This window comes from Scomber japonicus, chromosome 23, assembly GCF_027409825.1.
Source record: "Scomber japonicus isolate fScoJap1 chromosome 23, fScoJap1.pri, whole genome shotgun sequence".
NCBI lineage: Eukaryota > Metazoa > Chordata > Actinopteri > Scombriformes > Scombridae > Scomber > Scomber japonicus.
Window position 1 is genome coordinate 6,467,114 of NC_070600.1, and position 24,435 is coordinate 6,491,548.

Genomic DNA, 24,435 nt, shown 5'->3' on the forward strand with positions numbered 1-24,435 from the left:
ATGTGTTGTATTATTGTCCAGATGTCAGAGTGCCTCCATTTCCTTTATGATATGCACTGACAAAAGTGCGCATCACAGCACACTGAAAAATCAAGTGTTTTTTTTAGTATGCATACCAGATTGCACTTAATTCTTTCACATTTCAAGTGTGAAACTACAAAGGCAAAACCTACATAGAAATATTGTGCTGTGGGACACTGCATTTATCTCCCGTGTGAAGCCTCTCAACATGGAGCTGAAGCACCACTGGAGGGCTCTCTTACTCTCCAGTGTCAACTCACTCACTCTCTGCAAATTAGGTGGTGCACTAATGCAAATGCAAGCTCACCAATCTAGGTAGTAATATTGCACAGACTTAGTAAAATAGTGAGTGTGTTAATCTATTTTAGCAAAATAAGATATACAAATAAGATATTACCAGCATCAGTGCAACAGTAAATACAAACATGATGGTTTCATTCCAGCCAAAGATGACAGTAGTTGACACCACTGATACCGTACTTAAGCAGACAGAAGGAAGTAATCATTGCATTCGGTGTATTTCTACCTTCAGTCTTGCCTGGCACAGGTCCAATAGATCAATATGGAAAGTCCCAATTTGGACAAGTTCACAATTTTGGTGACTATAGATCAGATCTATTTTAAAAAGAGAGGTAGTGATAAGGCAGTCTTAAGCATAGATGCAGTTTGATTAAGTGTAAGTAAAATAAAAATATATACTCTGTCATCAGACATGCCAATCAATGTGAAAATGAAAAGGCTTCTCTCTCAACATATATTGAAATAATTAGTGATCACTACCTACACTCTATTGTAAGTCGGAGTAAGTTGTTTTAATAAATGTCTCATTATTCATCTTTGGCAAATAACTTGAACATACTGTACAGTTCCCGGTAAATAACTGGGATAACCTTACAGGTACTGCTAGTGATTTAAACTCTTCACACATGCAGCAAGAGACAGTAAATTAGATGGCAGTAATGTGACATTTAAGGATGCCAACAACAAACAAAAGGACTTGTATTTCTTGTAAGTTATCTAATCACCCGTCAAAACATTGGCAAAGCCATCATAAACAAGTTGCGGATTCAAATTAAATCTTGTGATTGGTTCCCACGCTCCATGAGAAAGCATCTTTTGTCAGACGGACCTTTTACATGCTTTTCCCTGCAATGTTACGGCTTTCATTTACAACACATCCATACCGATGTTTTCCCTAAAATTATACAAGGTCTTGAGATGAAAATTGGCAATAGAGATAAATTATCGAACCCTGCTTCCATTCACACGACCTCATGCAGGAAATGTTCCTGAACATTTCAGAGATAGACTGCATGAAAGGGTTTTGTTTTTTTCCACATTCTTTTTGACCGTAAGTGTGATTTGATACTTAGATTACTAGAACAGCAACTCACTTGGTCTCTTGTGTCTGTCTCAGATTCTAAGATTTCTCCTTGTCTTTGTTTTGTTTTCGCCCATTCTTTCAATTCATTCCTCAGAATCTCACCTCTGTCTGCTTGCTTGAGCTGCAGGCTGTCAGTCCGGTTTATTTGACTGCGTATGAGCTCTGAGATGTGGCACATTCTCCACACAGATGACATTTCACATAAGATAAAGATTTCGACAAGGTGAGAATTGGCAAAGTTTAAACAACTTAAGAGTTCAAGTCTGCAGAAAAGTTCAAATTTCTTTCCTTTTCTTTCTTTCAATGACCATGAGGTTCAATTTCAGGAAATGTGCACATTGTTATCTGTAATGGTATTGCACTTAAAAAAACAAACATACATGTCACCAGTATGCAAATAGTTTTTGCTAGTGTTAATGGGTGACAATTGAAGGCATATTTCAGTGTAGGTAAATGAAAATATATGAAAACCACACATCATCAGTCATACAGATGTGATGTCATACAGAGACTGCTGTTGTAATCCTAATAGCTTCTGGCAAGTGTCACACAAACCTTGTAACTTGAGGGCTTAAATCTGGAGCAGGAGGGCAGAGATGCTGTTATGTTTTGTGTGTGTGTGTGTGTGTGTGTGTGTGTGGGAGGTGAGAGCAGGGTGAAAGTGTCAGAAGTAGTTAAGCTTCTTCTCGTATCCCCTCTGGCTGTATTGATCATGAAGTCAAGCGTGAGATGAGAGGTTGTGATGAAATGATGCTCCGAATTTAAAGAACAAGCAGTGGTGTGTGACTGTGTGTGTGTGTGTGTGTGTGTGTGTGTGTGTGTGTGTTGTGGGACACAAACCAGACTAAAGACTCACTGATTAGGGATGACTTGTGCAACTGGGGACAAAAGTGGTGTCCCCAAATGGTGAAAATACTGATTCAATCAGTATCTGAAACCCCTTGGTCCATTCATTTCCGATGTGTGGAATTGCGCAGGTTGAGTCTGGCAATTTTTTAACATTCCAAAACTTAAACGACAAAAAATGCAGCAACACCAATGACATAGAAAAAAACAGGAAAACATAGGACCAGCATGCTGATGTACACCATCTATAAAGTGCTCCGTGACCATGTATTGTTCCACCAACACAACATTTAATTGTTGCTGTTTAAAATCTTAATGGATGATGGGACAAATGAGTTTTTACAGCAGTTCAGTCTGCAATTTGGAACTCTAAACTGTCATCTAGAGGGTAGACGCTCATATTCAGAACAACAAATGAGAGGAATCATTCAGTTTAGATGAGTTCGGACAACACATTGTGAAAGCTGTAAGGGAAAAAAACAATAGCATTGGTTATTTGTTACACTTAAAACCCTATGTTTATCATTGGGCTGGCAAGCAACCTCTTGTGGTTGTGCCTGTGTAGATTGTTAGTGGCACCAGCCGAACTAGCATGGCATTATTAAATTGCGGCAGAAAGCCTTGGGGAGGTGGTGAGGGTAGATGTTTTGGGCATGGAAAGTATGCAAGTTCCTTGGTTCACATGCTGTCTCCTGCCAATAGTCATGATGTGTTTTTTTTAAACTCCCCACATTAATCCAGTCTTGCTTAACCATAGAAGTGGCAGATTAGAGATCACCCATGCGAATCGAAGTCTAACGAGAGCAATTGAAAACAATTTGAAAAGCGAGAATGACTCCAAGAAGCCACTGTTTATATGTCCTTATATCACTTTATATTTGCCCAACACTGACAATTGAATGCACAAAAACACCAAAGCACATGTCATATAGCTGTTACCCTCTAAATGTCTCTCCTGCAACTTCCTGAAAATGGCTTCAATATGAATCACAACTGTGCTTCCAGGTGACCTGTCTGCACTCTATAGGTGCTACAAAGCAGAACTCAAAGTGACTCTGAGTGATTTATCTCAGAGAGCGCAAAGGAGATAAAGCTGAAGGCTTAAAGCACAGTTTGAGAACAGTCTATTAAATGATTATATAGGTAGAATCAAGGAAACTAGATTTTATAGCTTAACAGAGGTTGTTACAATTTGTCTCCTGCATTTTAATGATCAGAGGAAATTTGAAGATCTTCTGAACAGGATTTCTGTAACTTCCTGGAAACAAATGGCTGGCCCTGCACTTGTTAAGTGTCAACAGCTAAAAACACTTTTGCCTCTTGTGCCCATAGGAAAGAAGTTCTTTTGGAGCATAAACCGACTTTTGGTGTCCTCTCTCCATTCAAGCAAAAAAAGCAGGGAGTTCTGTATCTAACCACCTGAGGAGAAAATGTAAGCCAACACTCACTCTCCTTAAAGACTGTGTAAAGTGAATTCAGACATTTTCTTCTAAACACATTAAATAGGTCATAAATGTGTTTCTAAAAAAGGTGTAGAAAGCATTTCAACCATTACATCTGAATTGTGGCACTAGGCTTCACACACTGTGTTTCAAGATTTCTGTGTTCTAGATTTAGTGGGCGGGTCTGAAAATCGCCATAAACCCGCCCCTGCTGCTGTAGTGGTATAAATACATTCAGCGCACACCACTACTACTACTACAGTCTACAGTTAGTTAATTAGCTGAGTTATCCGCCGAGCTAGCCGCCGAGCTAGCCGCAGAAAGCTCTCAGATGTACTGTCCATGTTTCGGGTAAGGGGCGGGGTTTCAGTGAACTCGGCGGGCACGCCCACAGCATTTGGGAGCAGAGAAAGAGGCTGAGTTTTACACAACTTTGAAGCCTAATTTCATATATTTGCCGATTTTTTTTAATCATTCAAATTTGGCAGGGTGGTTAACAACACACTTTTCTGTGGTATGTCAAACTCAGAACACATATTTATTATTACTTTACACAGACTTTAAGGTCTTCAACAACCTTTTAAGAGCAGATGTAAAGGAACCATATATGGTTTCGTGTTGGTTGCTCTAAGAACAAATGGAGGCCCACACAGCTACAGTAAAGCAAATAAGTCTACAGTATGTGAGTATATGTATGGCGAGTTGAAGAGGTAGATTGCAGGTATTGAAGGGCTGCTGTAGGGAGCAGAGATATTGTGTGGGTATAATAACGTACTTAGCACTGTTAGATGTCTGTTGCTGTGATAGATGGCCTCTGACATCAGAGGGCAGGTGGAGACATCTGTCTCACAGCTCATGGATGAAAAGTCTTTTGTGTATAGAGAAACAACTGGGTCCCAAGGCTTTATGGAGTCTCAAGTCACGTAGGCACCTCCATCAGAGTCTGTTCTCCAGGACAGTTGAATCCTCCAGGGTTTGGCGGTGCTGCAGAAGCCTGCAACCTTCAACCATCAGTCACTGGGTGGGCTGTCAAAGATCTATGATGTACCTGCTATAGCTTCATAGAGAGAGGAGGCAACAGAGGCTAGCTGATATAGATGTTTTGGATGCTTATACATCTTACACTGAGGCTCCACAGCACACTTTCACACTTTCCATTAATATATCAGTCTCATTAAAATTCAGAATAACAGAGGATTTATGACACCTTTTACCTGCTCAGCACTCTGTACAAAGTAAGACTGTTTACTTCTGCCTCGTCCTATTTAAGATCAAGGTAGAGTGACAGAAGGAAAACAGAGCACTGAGTTATGGAGACAAATGACAAGGAGTGGAGAGGAGAATAAATGAGAGAGTTATAGGTCATGCTTTGTACATAACTCAAAAGAGACTAATGGCTTGGTATGTGTAGTTTCTAGTGAACAATTTCTGTTTTAATGCAAACTGTGTTTTAAACAGATTGACAATTTAGTGATTCCGAATTTTTACCTTTGCCCTTAAAATGAAGTTGTTACTATTTGTGATCACTTTAACTGCAGATTGTTTTTGTCCCTCTGGATTTGTGTTACCTTCAATCATTTTGTGATAAAGACGTAAAATTGTCCAGTCATTCATATTAAAACAGAGAAGATTAGCAAAAAAGTCAGCTGTGTCAGCTCTCCTATTCTGTCCTGGGACTCTGCAATTTATCTTGAGAGCCCTCTCAAATTAAATTTATCTTGACCATGGCGATCATGACACCCATGGGACCTCATAATCTTTCTTTTGGTGTTTTGTCAGTAGGTTCTTACATTTTCTTTTCCTAAGACAAATCCTGCCTTAACCAATCCTATTGACTAATCATATAACATTTTGATCTGCATTCCACACTGAGACTTGGAACCATCAAAGTGATTTAATGCTTATTGGATAATGGTAGCCTTGATTTTTTTTTGTTCTTTTGTTGTTGTTGAGAAAACATTAGTCCACAAGTAATTGTACATGAACAAATCATGTCAGAGTTCAGTGCCTGAGATGCCATTTATGATGTGAGATGCCATCAAACTTTGCAGGATTGTTTATGCAATTTTATATCAAATAGCCCATGCCTACAAGAATTTAGCAATAAGAAGAAAAGCAGCATGTAATATCAAGAACAAGTCAAACACTGGATGAAATGTGTAGGATTGGAGAAAAAAATGTTGCCTATGCTGAATATTTTTGGTGCACTTAATGTAATAATGTATACCTATTGTGTGACAGATTTCTTTCCAATTTGAGGTGACACAACAGTGATTTATCTTGTAATCTGCTCTATCCTAAAAAGAAAGGTCAACTAAAGATGACACTGATAACAATTACCCAATCATTATTCATATCGTTTCTGTCATCTGTTCTGTGTGTGCATGCCAGTGTTGGACTCATTTCCTTGTTGATAGAGTTTTGTGATGAATATCTGTGCGCTGTAAAGTGAAACCAAAATTTCCTCATAAATATTGCATAGTTATACAGTTTTTTTGATATGACCAATAAAGCTCAGCAGCAAAAGAAACTAATGGAACGACAAATCAGACTAACATTCAGCACCCAAATGCCAGTTCTACTTCGTTTCTTCTTCTTCACTGACAGTGTTTCAAATAAATATCACACCCTAACAGCGTGAGAGTTCTTAGTGCCTCATTTCCTTTCTGGTAGTTATTTATTTATTTAGAAAGGATTTGTCTGAGTCCATTACACTGACCTTTACCATCTTTTTGTGATACATAATAGAAATCAATTCATTGACAGATAGGAAGCCAGTGTTAAGATCTGAGAACTGGAGTGATGTGATCCACTTTCTTAGTCTTAGTGAGGACTCAAGCAGCATCGTTCTCAATCAGCTGCAGCAGTGAGATCTGTAACTGTTACAATAGTCGAGTCTACTGATGATAAATGCATGAAAATTTCCTGCTAAGACATGAGTCCATTAATCCTTGATATATGCTTTAGATGATAGGTTGACTTTGACTTAATGTGGCTGTTGAAATTCTGGTCTGAGTCCATGACTATACCTAGATTTCTGGCTTGGTTTGTGGTTTTTAACATTACTGATTGAAGCTGAGCACTGTTTTTTAATTCTTCTTCCGTAGCTCCAAAGACAAGTACTTCAGTTCTATCTTTGTTTAATTGAAGAAAATCACTTCTTATACCCAAATTGAATAAAATCAACTTAATAAATCAGGAAACACTATAAATTAAACACTGTTTGAGAAGGATCTTGTCTTGTAAATGAATATTCACATGAACATATAGCATACAGTGTGTGAGCAAACAGGAATTCAGTGAGTTTCTACATTGCTGAGTCAACTTGTGACCTCAGCAAACCTCTTTTCCGGCAAACTCCAGTATGACTGCTTCTCACACACCAGGTGCCAAACCATATGCAAGCATTGTGGCTCTGCTTGTCAACATCCTAATCCTAATGACAGTTAAAAATAAGCACAAGATAAAACTGATGGAAATGTTAATTTTGCAGGTATTTGCAAATAATAGTGGACAAAAAAGTTTGAAATGATCAAGACCTGGTGGTGCACCTATTGACTGACAAAATGACATTGCCATCAAAAGGGAGACAATTCCAGGCAACATAAAGTTGTTTTTTAAATGATGCAGCAGGTATGTGTTAGTATCAGGTCATGTCTGAGAAGTAAGTCTTCCACAAGCTTGTTATAAAAGCCATGTTTCCCATCACACATGACACTCTAGACCAGGGGTCACCAACACGGTGCCCGCGGGCACCAGGTCACCCGCAGGGACCACATCAGTCACCCGCAGGCCAGTTCTAAAAATAGCAGTAATCACCAACGAGCTCAGTCTAAAATGTTATTTAATTGTGTTGCTATTCTTTTTGAATTACATTTACAGTGATGTTAGATGCCACATGTCACAAAAGCTACCGTGTTAACTATCCCCCGGGCAGCGCACTACGGACGGGAAAAGCTCGCGAGTTAAAGGCTAACTACACATTTTTTGATAAGAAGAAGAAGGTGTTTTCAGACGGGGAGGTTTTCAAAGAAGCAATGATGATTATTGCGAACATTGTACCTAAAGACGAGAAGAATGGAACCGATATCCTCTCCACTCTCTCCCATGTCCAACTGGGGGCAAGTACGATAGCTAGAAGAATGTCTGCTATGTCTGGGAACTTGACCGAGCAGCTGGACCGGGATCTGGCGAAGTCTGTGGACAACAGCAGTACCGCACAGCTGATGATCTTTTTCGGATGGTATTTGATGATTTCTCCACAAAAGAAGAACTCCTGACAGTACTGCCCCTGAAGACAACTACGAGGGGAGTTGACATTTATAACGCAGAGAAAAAAGTACCATTGGAAAAGCTGGTATCGGTGACTACAGACAGAACTCCTGCTATGACCGGCCGACATGCAGGTTTCATCGCACACTGTAAAGGTGACACAGACTTCCCACCATTTCTGCATTACCAATGCATCATTCACCAGCAGGCGATATGTGCAAAAGTGACCGGCTTTGAGCATAACCCTCCTTTGATCATAAACGGCATCCGCTCCAAAGCGAAACAGCACAGGATATTCAAGGTGCTATTGGAGGAGCTGTCAGCTAAATATGGTGACCTGTTACTACACTCAGAAATCCAATGGCTAAGCAGGGGATGAATTTTGCAACATTTTTTGTCGCTTTTGGGTGAAATCAAAGAGTTCATGCAGTCCAAAGGTGAAGACACCTCTCTGCTGGAGGACACTGAGTGGATAGTTGACCTTGCATTTTTAACTGATATCACTGGGAAACTAAACCTTTTGAACTGTGAGCTGCAGGGCAAAGGTAAGACTGTTGCTGACATGATAAGTTCTGTCAATGCAATTAAAGCCAAGATGAGCATTTTCTCAAAAGTACTCTCAAGTCATAAACAGACTTGGGCAAGAGTTTGAGAACAGGTTTTGTGACTTTGATCAGCTTGAGCCATGTGTGTCATTCATTTCCAATCCTTTCATGCAAGTGGATATAACATGCATTGCTGAGCAACTAAGTACAACATTCAACTTGGATGAACTTCATTAAGGACAAACACAGAACACGCCTCACTGATGCACATCTGCAAGAGTCACGCAAAGCTGCAGTGTCAACATACATCCCAGATTACAGTACACTGGTGAGCATGCAATGCCAGGCTTCCCACTAACAGACAAAGAAACAAATTCCAGATGTTGTTGGTGGCAACATGTCAGTGCCATGGCAAAGTTAAGATTTATTTTAAAAGGAGTCAATTTTTGTTAAATGTTACAAAATTAATCATTTGTACAAACATGGTAGAGAGTTCATGATTTGATAAAAACTGTTAAATTGGACATGATTTCCTACAAAATGTTGTGGAAGTGATCATTTGAAAATTAAACAATTGCAAAGGTTAATAGAAATAAAATATTGCATGTTGAAATGTATCTGTTTCCTACCTTGTTGAATCATTCTGAATAATTATTGTGATGAATCATTAATGTGATCAGTGTCTTCACGTAGAATATCATTAATAATAATATAAAATTAAAGATAAACCGTGCAACGTTGTTATTTCAGAAGTGTGTTATCAAACGGGTAGCCCTTTGCATTACTCAGTACCCTTGAAGTAGCTCTCAGTTTCAAAAAGGTTGGTGACCCCTGCTCTAGACTCTTCCTTTATCAAAAATCCTACTGTGAAACCATAGACAGCTGGCAAAGCCTCATAATAAGCACAATGGTTTAACTGTATAATAACCCTCATCTCTCCACATTCACGTAATGGCTCATCTAGCATGGAGGTGATCTATACAGAAGCCAAAAATAATGGTATGATTGGTGGAGAGAGGTTGACAATGCTGTGCCATCAATCTGTCACAATCGTATCCCCAATCCAACTGTCCGTAGAGTTACAAATGTAGCAAGCAGGACTAACGTGGGTGATGTCAAACTCTGCTGTGTCCATTTTCATATACAGGTCTATGATTTAAAATAACGATACATTGACACATGCCGTGTTGTGTAGTGTCACGCCTCAGTCTTTTAGTTAAGTCACATTTTCTTTCTCTTAGTGTTTCTTATCATATGTTTTCTGTTTTATTTTCATACTCACCTCTTGCCTTGTTTCAGGTCCTTCACTTCCTGCCCTCATGTGTTTCCCGCTTGTGTGATAACCTGCCCTGCCCTAATGTGTTGCACCTGTGTCTCATTGTCTCGCCTTCCCGTAGAGCAGTGGTCACCAACCCTGCTCCTGGAGGGCTACTGCCCTGCATGTTTTAGGTATCTCCCCACTCTAAGGCTACATTCACACTGCAGGCCTTAATGCTCAATTCCGATTTATTGCTTAAATCCGATTTTTTGTTTGCCTGTTCATATTACACTTTTAAATGTGGCCTCCTGAAGTGACCCGCATGCTCAGTTGATCATTAATGACGTCACGCACATAACGGTGTTTTACAGAAGAGAACATGGCAACAGCAACAGATGGGGAAGTTACTGGTAGTCTCATTCATGGTCTAATGCTAAAAACAGTGTGTGGTGGCAGCCGGCAAATTTGTGAGCGGGTGATGTTGAAAAGGAGGAAAAGGAGAAAATGAATACTTTAATGATGTCTTTATGCAGAGCATTAGCTGTGTGTTGCTCCAGAATAACGTCAAAGCCACATTAAATGTGACCTGACTGTTCAGATTGCGGTCACATTAAAAAAAATCCAATATGTATCCGATTCAGTAGCACATTTGAAAGTGGCCTGAATCAGATTTGGAAATGTCAGATTCAATGTGACTTGTGCTGTTCACATTGTCAGAAACAAATCAGATATGCGTCACATTTGAGCGAACAAATCGGATTCAGGTCACTTTTAACTGTGGTGTGAACGTAGCCTATGAATCGAATACATATGCACATATGCACACCGTTCTGTATGTGACGTCATTAATGATCAACTGAGCATGCGGGTCACTTCAGAAGCGTGAGCTGTTCACATCGCAGTCTGCAGACAGGCCACATTTAAAAGTGTAATATGACCAGCCAAACAAAAAATCGCAATAGAGCATTAAGGCCTGCAGTGTGAACGTAGCCTAAGACACCTGATTTTAATAATACGCTTGTTATCAAGCAGGTGAAGCTTGATAAGTAGTTAATTATTAGAATCAGGTGTGCACCGGACTTAATGTGGATAATTGCAAACATATTGAGAGCTGCACACCAGCTCATTTTTGTCCCTGAGTTCAGAGTCCTTGTTGGCACCACTCCATTTTGCTCTGTTGATATCTAGAGTGAAATGCATCATCTGAAGAGGGATATTTGAAAACATAGAAACTTTAATGTCATATAAGTCATGTCATATGAAGGTACTTCCCACATTAGAGATCACATAGGGATATATTTGAAAATTGGTGCATTGGCCCTTTTAATACTACTTTTATAAATTGGCTATATGTCCACACTTTAATATACATAATGAATGATGAGCATTTGTCTGTTACCATTCTAAAGGCTGCGGTTTTAACTATTGGATGCATGTCTTTTATTGAAGAAAAGATAAACTCTTGAAGAGAACAAATAATATATATAATGTTGTATCTTCTGATTTTTGGGGCAATAATACATTTACATTAAAAATACATTAAAAGGTTTATGAATGATGCACCTGTGGCATATCTTTTTTTTTGTTTGGGTGTCAATGATCATATCAGTACTTTCCAGGCATATAATACTCAAAATTTCCTCATAACTTCCCCGAAGTGCCTGCAGAACCAGTTTTGGCTGTAGTTAAGCATGTCGATCAGATCTATGGACCTAGAGTACATAAGCCAGACCAACCTGATGGGACGTTGGACTCCAGCTCCACAGAGATACAGAGGTACATCCAGAGGTGCACTGCAGGGTACAGACTCCCAAACACGGAGACATCATGAAAGCTGTCACAGCCTTTTTGCTTGTGCTATGTCACCTGGCCATCAGTCATGGTAGGTAAATCCCAAAGTTATTTGTTGTAGTCATTTAAGGTGGAAATACTGGATTCTTTCTCTTAAAATGGAGATACAGTATCCACTCGCATCACTGATGATTTTGTCTTCACAGCCTGGAACTGTGGCGGGGCTCCAAGGTTGAGTAATATCAGACAGATTGATGCTGGGCAGGGGCAAGTCGTCGCCACAACCAACCACAATTATGCATATTTCCTGGTTGGTCCATACTGGCAATATCTGCGTACAAATAAGATCAAGCATATCACAGTGGGACCTGCAGGACTGTGGGCAGTTGACACCTCAAACAAGGTCAACAAATATGTAGCTGGCAAATTTCTTCCAGCTACTGGTAACTATGATTATTTTGTATTATTATTTTCTTGTGATGAAATGTATTTTTTCCTGTATGTGTTTATCTGACCATCATCATATGTACCTATGTGTGTCTAAAGGTTTGGCTATGCAGCAGGTGGATGCTGGAGGTGATGTCAATATTGCTGGAGTAAGTCCCTCCAAAAAGCCCTATTGTCTGACAACTTTTAGGACTTTGAGCTACAGGGGAAGAAGCTCCCCCAGCTGGACTACCTTTTCAGGGTCTTTGAAGTACTTCAGCTGTGGCCCACTGTTCGGATGCTGGGGAACGAACTCACACAACCAGGTTTACATGACAAAGGTTAGACACTGCAGCGCTAGTGAAATCCCATACTCCTTTTTAACATTAACCCTGTTCACACAACTCTATGTATGCTTCTTATGACAGAAAATTACAACGACAAACTGTGGCATGTCTGGCTGGTTGCACGTGTCAGGGTTAGCTGTGAAAGTGATTGAGGTGGGGACCGATGGAAGTGTCTTTGCAGTGACTACAACAGGCAAGGTCTACCAAAGGTAAGCCTGATGTTCCTGCAGTCTGAGAGCATTCTTTATTTGTGTGCATGGAAACAATGCAGTGGTGGTTCCCCTAAAGGGCTTAAAAAACATTCACCCCCCCCCCCCCCCCAAAAAGAAATAAAATGCAATGATTGTGGTCATTGTGATTTGTGATGACAATAAAAATAAGCAGAAGATGCATACATATACTAATTGCTGGTAACAAGGATTGAATATAACTGCCAGAAAAGATACAAAGAGAAAGAAAGCTACAGTAAATTACATTCAAATAACCTTTAGGCATAAATTAAAAAAAAATGTGTGAGGACAGGCAAGTTAATCTATGCATGCTTACAAAATGAAAAAGTTAAAAAGTCTGGGTTCAATATAAATCCTGTTTGAGTTGTTTAAGTTGATGGTTTCACAGATTTCTGCATCCATCTCCTCTCTCAACAGAGTCGGCATCACCGGCAGTCGTCCACAAGGCTCAGGTTGGCGCCTCGTCCCTATGTGCATGGCCATCAAGCACGTGAGCTATGACCTGGGCACACTTTGGGTTGTGACCACAAGTGGTTTGACTATGCGATGCACACACTAATGTGTTGGCTGTCCCTGACTCCTTACTACTATGAGAATCTAGTCTTGTTTTGGCTATTTAAAATATATTGGTGTGGGGTAAAATAATTGATGCTTTAATGTATTGTGATCACTCTAATGATTCAGAAATGATGCACAAAACTCTAACTGAAAATGAAGGTCAGTTCCTGGAGGATAATTGTTGTTGATAATTTACATGTGTAACATCCACCATGTATATGTTTATGTTGTCTTCAAAATTATAATTAAAATAAGTAATGATTTTGCTTCTGTGTGTTAGTTACTCATATAATCCGTCCAACATTTGGCACCCAAATGCCAGTTATACTTCATTTCTTCTTGTTCACTGGCAGTGTCTCAAATAGATATGACACCCGAACAGTATGAGAGTGCTCTGTGCCTCATTTCCTTCCTGGTAGTTATTTACTTATTTAGAAAAGATTTGTCTGAGTCCATTACACTGACCTTTACCATCTTTTTGTGATACTTAATGGTTTGCTATTAACTATAACAGATAAGGTCCACATTCTATTTTCTTTAACACTTTAAATGAGTAAATATGACCTGTCAGGCTAATGGATGTGAAGATATATGCAAAGCAAGTTTTTTGTATTTGTATAGCACATTAAACAACAAGGACATTGAAATTGCTTTATATAAAACATAAAAGGTATCCAGACAAAACGTAAAAGCAACATAAGGTAAGGTGTTAGGTTGGTGCTCCTGTCAGTGCCAGTGACCAAGGTAATGAAATGGAACTGGAGTTGGTACCCTAGCACTGTATAGTAGCTGACCACTACTCCTAATGTAGGATGGGTTAAATGCAGAGTCTGAATCTCACCGTACAACTGTATGTGTGACATAATAAATTACCTTTACCTTAAATACAATGAAAAAGAGTGAAAATAATAAAAATAAGCTTAAATAGAATAAAACAGGTGGGGTTACAGTCACAGTATAGTACAAAAAATGAATTAAAAGCCTTAAGGTTGGTTTAATAAGAAGATGGTGGCAAACAGAAAAGTCTTCAGCCTTGATCTAAAATAAGTTAATAGTAGTAATAGTTGCAGCAGACTCTGGGGACAGAACGTAGACCTGTCCCAGACCACCTGAGAACTCTTGATGGTTCATAATGAAGCAACAGATTGGAAATGTATTTTGGTCCTAAACCATTCAGTACTTATAAACTGATAGCAGTGTTTTGAAATCAATTAATTGACAGACAAGAAGCCAGTGTTAAGATCTGAGAACTGGAGTGATATGATCCACTTTCTTAGTCTTAGTGAGGACTCAAGCAGCAGCAGCGTTCTGAATCAGCTTCAGCTGCAAAGACACTTACAGTAGTCGAGTCCACTGATGATGAATAATAATAATAATGCATTTTATTTAAAGGCGCCTTTCAAAGCACTCAAGGTCACCTTACAAGGCACATATTACACAACAACAGTACATCAAACAATATAAATCATACATTTAGTGCAAAGATAAAGAATAAATATGAATGTGACTACAAAGTGCATTAGTACAATAAATAAACAAGAATGAAGATTGCATAGTTAGTGGGAGACAGAGTAGGCCACTCTGAATAGGTGCGTTTTCAGGCGGGATTTAAAGGTGGAGACAGAGTCAGAAGTGCGAATGTCAGGTGGGAGAGAGTTCCAAAGGTGGGGGGCAGATTGGCTGAAAGCTCTTGACCCCATGGTGGTTAAGTTGGCAGATAGGGCGAAGAGCTGGTCGGCAGAGGAGGATCGGAGAGTTCGAGAAGGTGTGCATGAAGATTTTCTGCTAAGACATGTAGGCTAGTGACAATGCCCCCAAAATTTTGACATACTCCAACCGGATGTAGAACTAAATGCAATATTGTTTTTCCTCATCTCTAAGGTCTGCCATATATGAAATGTGTTCTTGGCCAAAAATATTTTCTGCAAAGATGGTTAAATTTTAAGATATTGTTATATACCTCAAAACTAAAAAAAGAGCTAAAATACAGCTTGTCTGTATGGGGTTTAACACACATAAACTGATGCAGATTAATAACACAAACTCTGAGAACTTTAAGAATTGACATGTATGTAGTCAGGATGTTGCTGTACCTACTAGAAAAAGTAGGGTGTGAATATCATGAATATAGGCCTTGGAACACACTCATAAAATAGGCAGATATGAAAAAAATGATATCTATGCTAAATGTTTTCATTAACTTTGTAACTGCGTTGCCATGGATTGTCATAGAAACACATATGATGGCTTGTTAGAAAGGTGAGGTTGTGCTGAATCCAGCAATACCAAATATGTGAATGTAGCATGCATAACCAGGTTTTAAGTCACTTCATGTGGTGTCCCAAATAGAAGAAAGTGAAATGTTGTGAAATACTATCAAGTCTCCAGTCCATGAACACACAGGTGGCACACAGCTATTAACAAATGTGTAAATATACCATGCATAATCATTTATCACAAAATGTATGATCTGCCTGTCCCAATTGAAAGAATATACTGCATTGCATTGCAATATACTGTACTGTACTGACAAAATCAGCGATGGGTGAGTAGGGCACACATAGCAAACCACAAGAAAGGATTGCATGGCCTTGGTGAGCCTTTTAATAAAAACTATAACTTAGGCTAACTCCACACATTATGAATCAAATTACTGTCTCAAATCAAACAAAAAGTCTGTCATCTAACAAAAAAAAAAAAAAAAAATGCTCTGAGGTGGAATGAATCCTCTCCTCTAGAATTGTCCAGGTCTTCCAGGCCTGGTGTTTTTAGCATCAACCAGAACATAGGATGCTTTGGTTAGTCATTCAAGGAGTAGGCCATCTCCAATATGCCCACTGACAGACACTGGCATTTGCTTGCCTCACTGCAGTTTCTATCCTTACAATATAGGTGTGTGATATCACGGACCTCCTTGGGCGCTGGTGCCTTCTGAAACATGACAGGTTCAATGGACCCATCTTCCCTGAGTCTCCATCCTCTACCCACTGGATCCCAGAGAAGAGGCTTTGCCAGGTGGCTCTGACGCCACACTGCTGCTTGGTATAAAGCTCTCTGCACATGTTGCTCAAAGGCATCCTCAGTTGGGGGTAGATTTTCTGCTGATGAATCTGTGGTAGGTGCTAGTATGTATCTCAATTCATCCAGGTTGGTGCAGGGATGTCCATCGTTCTTTTTCTTTTGGCCATACAGTAGGAGGGCATACTTCTTGGCCACAGGCAAAGCTTCTTTAAGGCTTCCAGATAGTCCGAAATAGGCCATTTCCTTTAACTCACTCAGATGGTTCTTAAGTCTTGAGAAGGCGGTACTCTTCCCAATTCTGTACAAGCTGCTTGTGGTATCACAACCTGTGAGGGCGTAACATGCCGGTAAACACTCACAAAAAGCTGACCCAAGCTTCTGAGCAATCAAATAGACAGGGACAAATCTTTCCTTTAGGCCATGTCCAGAGTGCATGAACACTGCTGAGGATCCAAACATCCCTTTGCATGAATAGTACACAAGCAAAACCAGTACATCTGTATCATCACATTTGACAATGAGACGAGGATGTGACTGTGCAAGGTGTATTACATGTAACAACAGCCTGGTGTCCGCCTCCTCCTGGTCACTGTAAAGTTCTGTCAAACAGTCAATACCTGACTTGCTAACCCTATTGACCTCCTCGCCATTTTCAAAGCCACCTGCCAAGATGATGGTTTTCTCTGACAAGATTCTCGTTGGCCCAGTGCTGATGATGTAGTTGACAAAGTTACATAGAGTAGCCTTGTTTCCACTAATTCTCAGATATTTCTTGTAGTTTGGAACTCTTGTTTGTCCTGTGATAATATGTGTTTGCCTGCTGGTTTGGATGGTGCCTCTTCTTTGCCTTTCAAGATCTTTGACTGAGTGTTGATGTTCATATCTGTCAAATACCAGAACAACACAGCTGATGCCTTCCTTTCTCATTAACATTGTGATCTTTTTCCAGACACACTCACCCAGGTCATTGAATGTCTGAAAGCCTGAATCATGGAGACTCTGTAGAAGAGCCATGCCATCAATGATATATGCTGATGGTTCTTCAACATTAGGAAGTTGCTGTGTATCTTCAATGACAGACTCCAGTTTCTTAGCAAGGTCAGCTTTTGTTGTCTTCCTCATGCTTCCATCATCATAAAACAAAGAGGGTGAGTACAGCTGCAAGCTCATGAGACATCACAGTCTCCATGGACACCTCTCTCTGCTTGGAGACAGCAAGTAACCTTCAAAAGAGCACGTTTGAGTCCATGTGAACCTGTTTTGATGCACTGACTCCAATAGATGTTTTCATGTCCTTGAAGGTTACACACTTTTTCCTTTCTCAGGCTCCCAGAAGCTCTTCGTTCTTTTTGATTTTAACAGACGTTCTTCGATAAAGATGGCATTCTGCTTTGCATCATCTTGTAGGAAGCTTGACAGTTGTCTTGCAACATTCTCAGATGCTACTTGACCACTTGCAATGTTGATTAGTTCCTCAGGAATGCTGTCAAGGTCAAAGGGATTCTGCTTCTGCTCCACAGTTTCCATTATCTTCTGTATGTCTCTCTCATCTCTGTCCATTCTGGATGCTCCATGTTCCTGGTGTCCTTTTGGGCTCTTTCTGTCAGTGTCACAAAGCTCTTTCATGGCATCTACATATGCTGTGGTCACATGTCTTGTCATCAACCATCTTGTGAGTGCTCCCTTTCGTAATGTGAACCCAATTACTCCACCCTGACTCTTGCCTTCTTGATTGATAGTTTGCTCCAGTGCCTGATCAGATGGCACACAGTTGAAGCCTCGATGCTCAGACCGGCGAACAACAAATCCACCCTCCTGCATGAATGTGTATGCCTCTGGTTGTTCATATTCAAGAGCTTTCATTTCTGCAACATAGACAGGCATGTACTTGGCATAATTGGTCCTTCCTGCAGCTCTGAACCAAGGTAAAATCTCACACATGCAATTCAGGTGAAGTTGAAAGTCAGCTTCACGCTCTGAACGAAGGATCCTTAGCAACAGATCAGCACCATTTAGGAATGTCAACCAATATCCAAATGTTGCTGATTGATTAACCCCCTCATTTGTGAATGTCTGAATTCTCCTGTTGATCTCATAGAGTTCAGTCTCCACCTCACTAATGAGCTGTTGAGCAGTGGCCTTATTACCTTGAAATGCATGCTGCATATCTTGTAGTAGTTGTTCTTGTGCTTTAGTCATTGCACATTGGCCTTGTTTTTCAAGCCATGATTGCGTGGCTTTCCAGAAGAGCCTGAAAAGGGCCTCAGAGACTAGCTTTATGCTCCTTACTCCTCTTGCCAACTGTTTCCCTTGAAGCAACTGTCGAGCTGTTCCGTCTGCATACACAGATGACTCAGTTAGTATGTCAAAGAGTCCACCATCGCCATAGAGCTTTCCGATGCTGGCTAGGTAAGCCATCGTGATATGCATACCTCCTAGTCTCATTGTGATATTTCCTTGTAAAGACGGTGGTTTGCTCCACAAGATCTGTTGTGCTTTACTAAAAATAGCAAGGTCTGCAGTCACAAGAATATGGTGCTGTCTCAGTTCTGCAGCAAGCTGCACAAGTCGTATCATAGATGTATAGATGGTGGACATCTCTGAGGGTGATTCTCTTATGAAGGGCATGTAGTGTACACTGGCTACTGGACAACTAGTGTCCGATATGAAGGAATTGAATGCAGACCATGCAGGGACATGTTGCTGATTATCAACTACTTTTCGGGCCAGCTTCCATACCAGATCTCTGCCTTCAGCTGCTTTAGAGACTGTTGTGTTTGTGTGCAGTAACTCAGGTTGGGGAAGTATGCTTTAGATGATAGTAGGTTGACTTTGTAATTGTCTTAATGAGGCTGTTCAAATTCTGGTCTGAGTCCATGACTATACCTAGATTTCTGGCTTGGTTTGTGGTTTTTAACATCACTGATTTAAGTTAATTATTCTTCCGTAGCTCCAAAGACAAGTACTTCAGTTCTATCTTTGTTTAATTGAAGAAAATCACTTCTTATACCCAATTTAATAAAATCAACTTAATAAATAAGGAAACACTATAAATTAAACACTGTTTGAGAAGGATCTTGTCTTGTAAATGAATATTCACATGAACACATAGCATACAGTGTGTGAGCAAACAGGAATTCAGTGAGTTTCTACATTGCTGAGTCAACTTGTGACCTCAGCAAACATCTTCTCCAGCAAATTCCAGTATGACTGCTTCTCACACACCAGGTGCCAAACCATATGCAAGCATTGTGGCTCTGCTTGTCAACATCCTAATCCTAATGACATTTGAAAATTAGCACAAGCTAAAACTGATGGAAATGTTAATTTTGCAGGTATTTGCAAATAATATTGGACAAAAAAATTTGAAATGATCAAGACCTAGTGGTGCACCTATTGACTGACAAAATGACATTCCCATCAAAAGGGAGACAATTCCAGGCAACATAAAGTTGTTTTTTAAATGATGCAGCAGGTATGTGTTAGTATCAGGTCATGTCTGAGAAGTAAGTCTTCCACAAGCTTGTTATAAAAGTCATGTTTCCCATCACACATGACACTCTAGACTCTTCCTTTATCAAAAATGTTCCACTCTGTGAACCTGGTTTACATCATGTGGTTAAGTGGGCATGCCAGTTTGGCAAATCCTACTGTGAAACCACAGACAGCTGGCAAAGCCTCATAACAAGTACAATGGTTTAGGTATCTCCCCACCCTAACACACCTGATTCTAATAATACGCTTGTTATCAAGCAGCTGAAGCTTGATAAGTAGTTAATTATTAGAATCAGGTGTGCACTGGACTTAATATGGATCATTGCAAACATTTTTATTGAAGAGAAGATAAACTCTTGAAGAGAACAAATAATATAAATAATGTTGGACCTTCTGATTTTTTGGGGCAAAAATACATTTACATTAGAAATACATGAAAAGGTTTACGAATGATGCACCTTTGGCGTCTCTTTTTTATGTTTGGGTGTCAATTATCATATCGGTACTTTCCAGTTATAATTACTCAAAATTTCCTCATAACTTCCCTGAAGTGCCTGCAGAACCAGTTTTGGCTGTAGTTAAGCATGTGGTTCAGATCTATGGACCTAGAGTATATAAGCCAGACCAACCTGATGGGACGTTGAACTCCAGCTCCACAGAGATACAGAGGTACATCCAGAGGTGCACTGCAGGGTTCAGACTCCCAAACACGGAGACATCATGAAAGCTGTCGCAGCCTTTTTGCTTGTGCTATGTCACCTGGCCATCAGTCATGGTAGGTCCTGTTGTTTGCAACATTTTTAAATCCAATAAAGTTATTTGTTGTAGTCATTTAAGGTGAAAATACTGTTTTTCTTCTCTTAAAATGGAGATATAGTATCCACTCGCATCACTGATGATTTTGTCTTCACAGCCTGGACCTGTGGCGAGGCTCCAAATCTGAGTCACATCAAACAGATTGATGCTGGGCAGGGGCAAGTCGTCGCCACAACCAAGCGCAATCAAGCGTATTTCCTGATTGGTTCATCCTGGTACTATCTGCGTACAAATAAGATCAAGCATATCACAGTGGGACCTGCAGGACTGTGGGCAGTTGACACCTCAAACAAGGTCAACAAATATGTAGCTGGCAAATTTCTTCCAGCTACTGGTAACTATGATTATTTTTTATTATTATTTTCTTGTGATGAAATGTAGTTTTTCCTGTATGGGTTTATCTGACCATCATCATATGTACCTATGTGTGTCTACAGGTTTGACTATGCAGCAGGTGGATGCTGGAGGTGATGTCAATATTGCTGGAGTAAGTCGCTCCAACAAGGCTTTAGGGTTTTGAGCTACAGGGGAAGAGGCTCCCCCAGCTGGACTGGCTATTCAGGGTCTTTGAAGTACTTCAGCTGTGGCCCACTGTTCGGATGCTGGGGAACGAACTCAAACAACCGCATTTACATGACAAAGGTTAGACACTGCAGCGCCAGTGAAATCTCATTATCATATAATAACATTAACTCCATTCACATAACTCTATGTATGCCTCTTATGACAGAGAGTCACACCAACAAACTGTGGCAAGTCTGGCTGGGTGTACGTGTCAGGGATAACTGCGAAAATGGTTGAGGTGGGGACTGATGGAAGTGTCTTTGCAGTGACTCCAACAGGCAAGGTCTACCAAAGGTAAGCCTGATGTTACTGCAGTCTGAGAGCATTCTTTATTTGTTTTTTAAGCCCCTAAAGGGCTTAAAAAAACATCTATCCTCCCCACCAAAAAAAGAAATAAAATGCTAAGATCTAAAATGAATCAATGAAGAAATAAAAAGATTCTATAACATGTGTACAGAAGAACATAGAAGAAAGAATTGTCAATAGTGATTTGTGATGACAATAAAAATAAGCAGAAGATGCATACATATACTAATTGCTGGTAACAAGGATTGAATATAACTGCCAGAAAAGATACAAAGAAAGCTACAGTAAATTACATTCAAATAACATTTAGGCATAAATAAAAAAATGTGTGAGGACAGGCAAGTTAATCCATGCATGCTTACAAAATTAAAATTAAAAATAGAAATGATCATGATGCTACAATTACCCTCAAGAGGACTGTGTTTTTTTAAATTCCAAAGTCCCGGTTCAATATAAATCCTGTTTGAGTTGTTTAAGTTGATGGTTTCACAGATTTCTGCATCCATCTCCTCTCTCAACAGAGTCGGCATCACCGGCAGTCGTCCACAAGGCTCAAGTTGGCGCCTCGTCCCTATGTGCATGGCCGTCAAGCACGTGAGCTATGACCTGGGCACACTTTGGGTTGTGACCACAAGTGGTTTGACTATGCGATGCACACACTAATGTGTTGGCTGTCCTTGACTCCTTACTACTATGAGAATCTAGTCTTGTTTTGGCTATTTAAAATATATTGGTGTGGGGTAAAATAATTGATGCTTTAATGTATTGTGATCACTCTAATGATTCAGAAATGATGCACAAAACTCTAACTGAAAATGAAGGTCAGTTCCTGGAGGATAATTGTTGTTGATAATTTACATGTGTAACATCCACCATGTATATGTTTATGTTGTCTTCAAAATTATAATTAAAATAAGTAATGATTTTGCTTATGTGTGTTTATATGTTATAAAAATGGATGGAGGAAACTGAGATGTAACAGTATGTATTGAGAATGGGGTCACATGTTATGGCTGTAAATGACTTCTACATTTTAACGACAAGCACTGAAGCATTTGAACCTCCTTTGATCACTTATGGGTCTCTTTTATACGTTAGCTTAGTTACTCATATTTAAAGATCCCCTCCAGACATGCATCAAGAGATAGATGCTGATAGAAAAGCTGGATCTACCATACATGGAGCAAATGCCCAGTGGGCCTTGAATAGAAAGGGGCCCTAAATGATAGGAAAAATAAAAACTCTGCTTTTTTTATTATTGTCGGGCTCCACAGCAAAATGACACAAGACTTGACTGTTTCTGTTTCTGTTGATAATTACAGTCAGAAATCTAATTTGTCCAAAATGAAAGATGGATTTACAAGGTTTCCACCTGACAGCAGTGTTATCCAATCAGAATAAAATAAGAACTGTAGCATGAGCTTTGGCAATGTCTAGGGGAGGGGCCCCTGGCAGTATTAATCCATCCTTGGAGATATAAAAATACTCCTTATGGAACAGTTATGTCTTTTTTCCCCACAAAAAAGTATAATTACCATTTATTTTAAAATCCTGAAGGTGGTATCTATTCCTTCTCGATCTTTTAAAAAAGCCACAATCTATGAATATGCTATATACATAAAGTCCATTCTCAGGAACGAGAAGAAAAACATGTTTTTTAAGGGAAATACAGTGAATTTTAGAGAAAATCAGTGAGTTTATGAATGAAGGGTAAAGTTGTGTTTGATGTCAGTTCCTGAGAGGTGAAAACGTCTTTTTAAACTCTGCTCTGATGGACTGCAGCAATATTGAAAATGAATACTAATAAGAATAAAGTCGGAGAATTGTACTCATAAAATTGTAATACATAAAAATGGTTGGAGATTTCTGATTGTACAGTTCAGTTGATGATTTTACCAACTGCTGACAAAGAAAGAATTAAGAAATAACATTATAGATTATGTTTTTTGTCAGTTATAGTCTTATTTCAGTTTTCATAATCAGATCATCTATTCTTCTACTTTTTCTGATATTATCACCTCTAGAATAATAATGGTGTCCTTACAGTCAACCACAGCACGTGACTACCAGATTGTATCGATTAGTCTCAGCTCAGCAAGGAATCACATTTCAAGTCTTACCACATTGCTGTCTGTCAGGTACTGCTCTGCCGTGACTGATGCACATTCACAGTCTCAGACTCTTTGAATCAGTAACTGACTGTGCATCTTATCTCTTTTAATGCATGGAAACCAGAGGATACCTTCTTGCCTCTTGAGAGCAGCATAGAATTACTTGAATTTGTGAGGAATGACACGGGTAGGTTGAATGGGATGAAACACTGTAAAGTTGGAAGAATGGATCAAATAGTTTCAGATGTTGCATGCACTGAATGAAGTTCAGTTTCTGTTAAAACTACCAACTAAAAGTATTCACATTTCCTTTTTCTCACCAAATATACAGAAAATTGAAATACTGAAATTGCTCAGACATCATTGTTGGAGTGATTTTGTAACTTTTCCAACACATCATGGTGGCTTTATTCAAAGCACTTTTTTCATGTCCTCTGAATGACTCTAGAGTCCTTCTCATGTTTGAGTGCATCCTTTTGCTGCTTTCTAAACAGGGGACAGAAAAAGCAGAATACTGAATATTCAAACCACTAAAAGGCATCATACAGGGTATCTGTTATAATTTAATTTTAGGGTAATATACACACACACACACACACACACACACACACACACACACACACACACACATATATATATATATATATATATATATACAGGTCCTTCTCAAAAAATTAGCATATTGTGATAAAGTTCATCCTTTTCCATAATGTAATGATAAAAATTTAACTTTCATATATTTTAGATTCATTACACACAACTGAAGTAGTTCAAGCCTTTTATTGTTTTAATATTGATGATTTTGGGAAAAAAAGTAAAGAAAAACTCAAAATCCCTATCTCAAAAAATTAGCATATCATGAAAAGGTTCTCTAAACGAGCTATTAACCTAATCATCTGAATCAACGAATTAACTCTAAACACCTGCAAAAGATTCCTGAGGCTTTTAAAAACTCCCAGCCTGATTCATTACTCAAAACCGCAATCATGGGTAAGACTGCCG

The 24,435-nt window shown here is 39.4% G+C and overlaps 1 protein-coding gene and 1 pseudogene across 1 annotated transcript; both read left to right on the plus strand.

Annotated features, from left to right (window-relative positions):
• Window positions 1-11,595: 11,595 nt before the first annotated feature.
• LOC128353304 (fish-egg lectin-like) lies at window positions 11,596-13,121 on the plus strand. The gene is made up of 5 exons (XM_053313996.1): window positions 11,596-11,650; window positions 11,766-12,002; window positions 12,106-12,326; window positions 12,414-12,541; window positions 12,980-13,121. Exons 1-5 carry the CDS (start codon window positions 11,596-11,598, stop codon window positions 13,119-13,121), a joined length of 783 nt encoding a protein of 260 aa, XP_053169971.1.
• A 7,235-nt stretch (window positions 13,122-20,356) lies between these two features.
• Window positions 20,357-21,985, plus strand: LOC128353332 (fish-egg lectin-like; annotated as a pseudogene).
• Window positions 21,986-24,435: the final 2,450 nt, after the last annotated feature.

Excerpts from the sequence above, each read along its gene's own strand:
- LOC128353304 (XM_053313996.1), top strand. The coding sequence starts at position 11,596 with ATGAAAGCTGTCACAGCCTTTTTGCTTGTGCTATGTCACCTGGCCATC. Across the intron at positions 11,651-11,765 it reads TCACCTGGCCATCAGTCATG|CCTGGAACTGTGGCGGGGCT; the intron begins GTAGGTAAATCC and ends TTGTCTTCACAG. Across the intron at positions 12,003-12,105 it reads CAAATTTCTTCCAGCTACTG|GTTTGGCTATGCAGCAGGTG; the intron begins GTAACTATGATT and ends GTGTGTCTAAAG.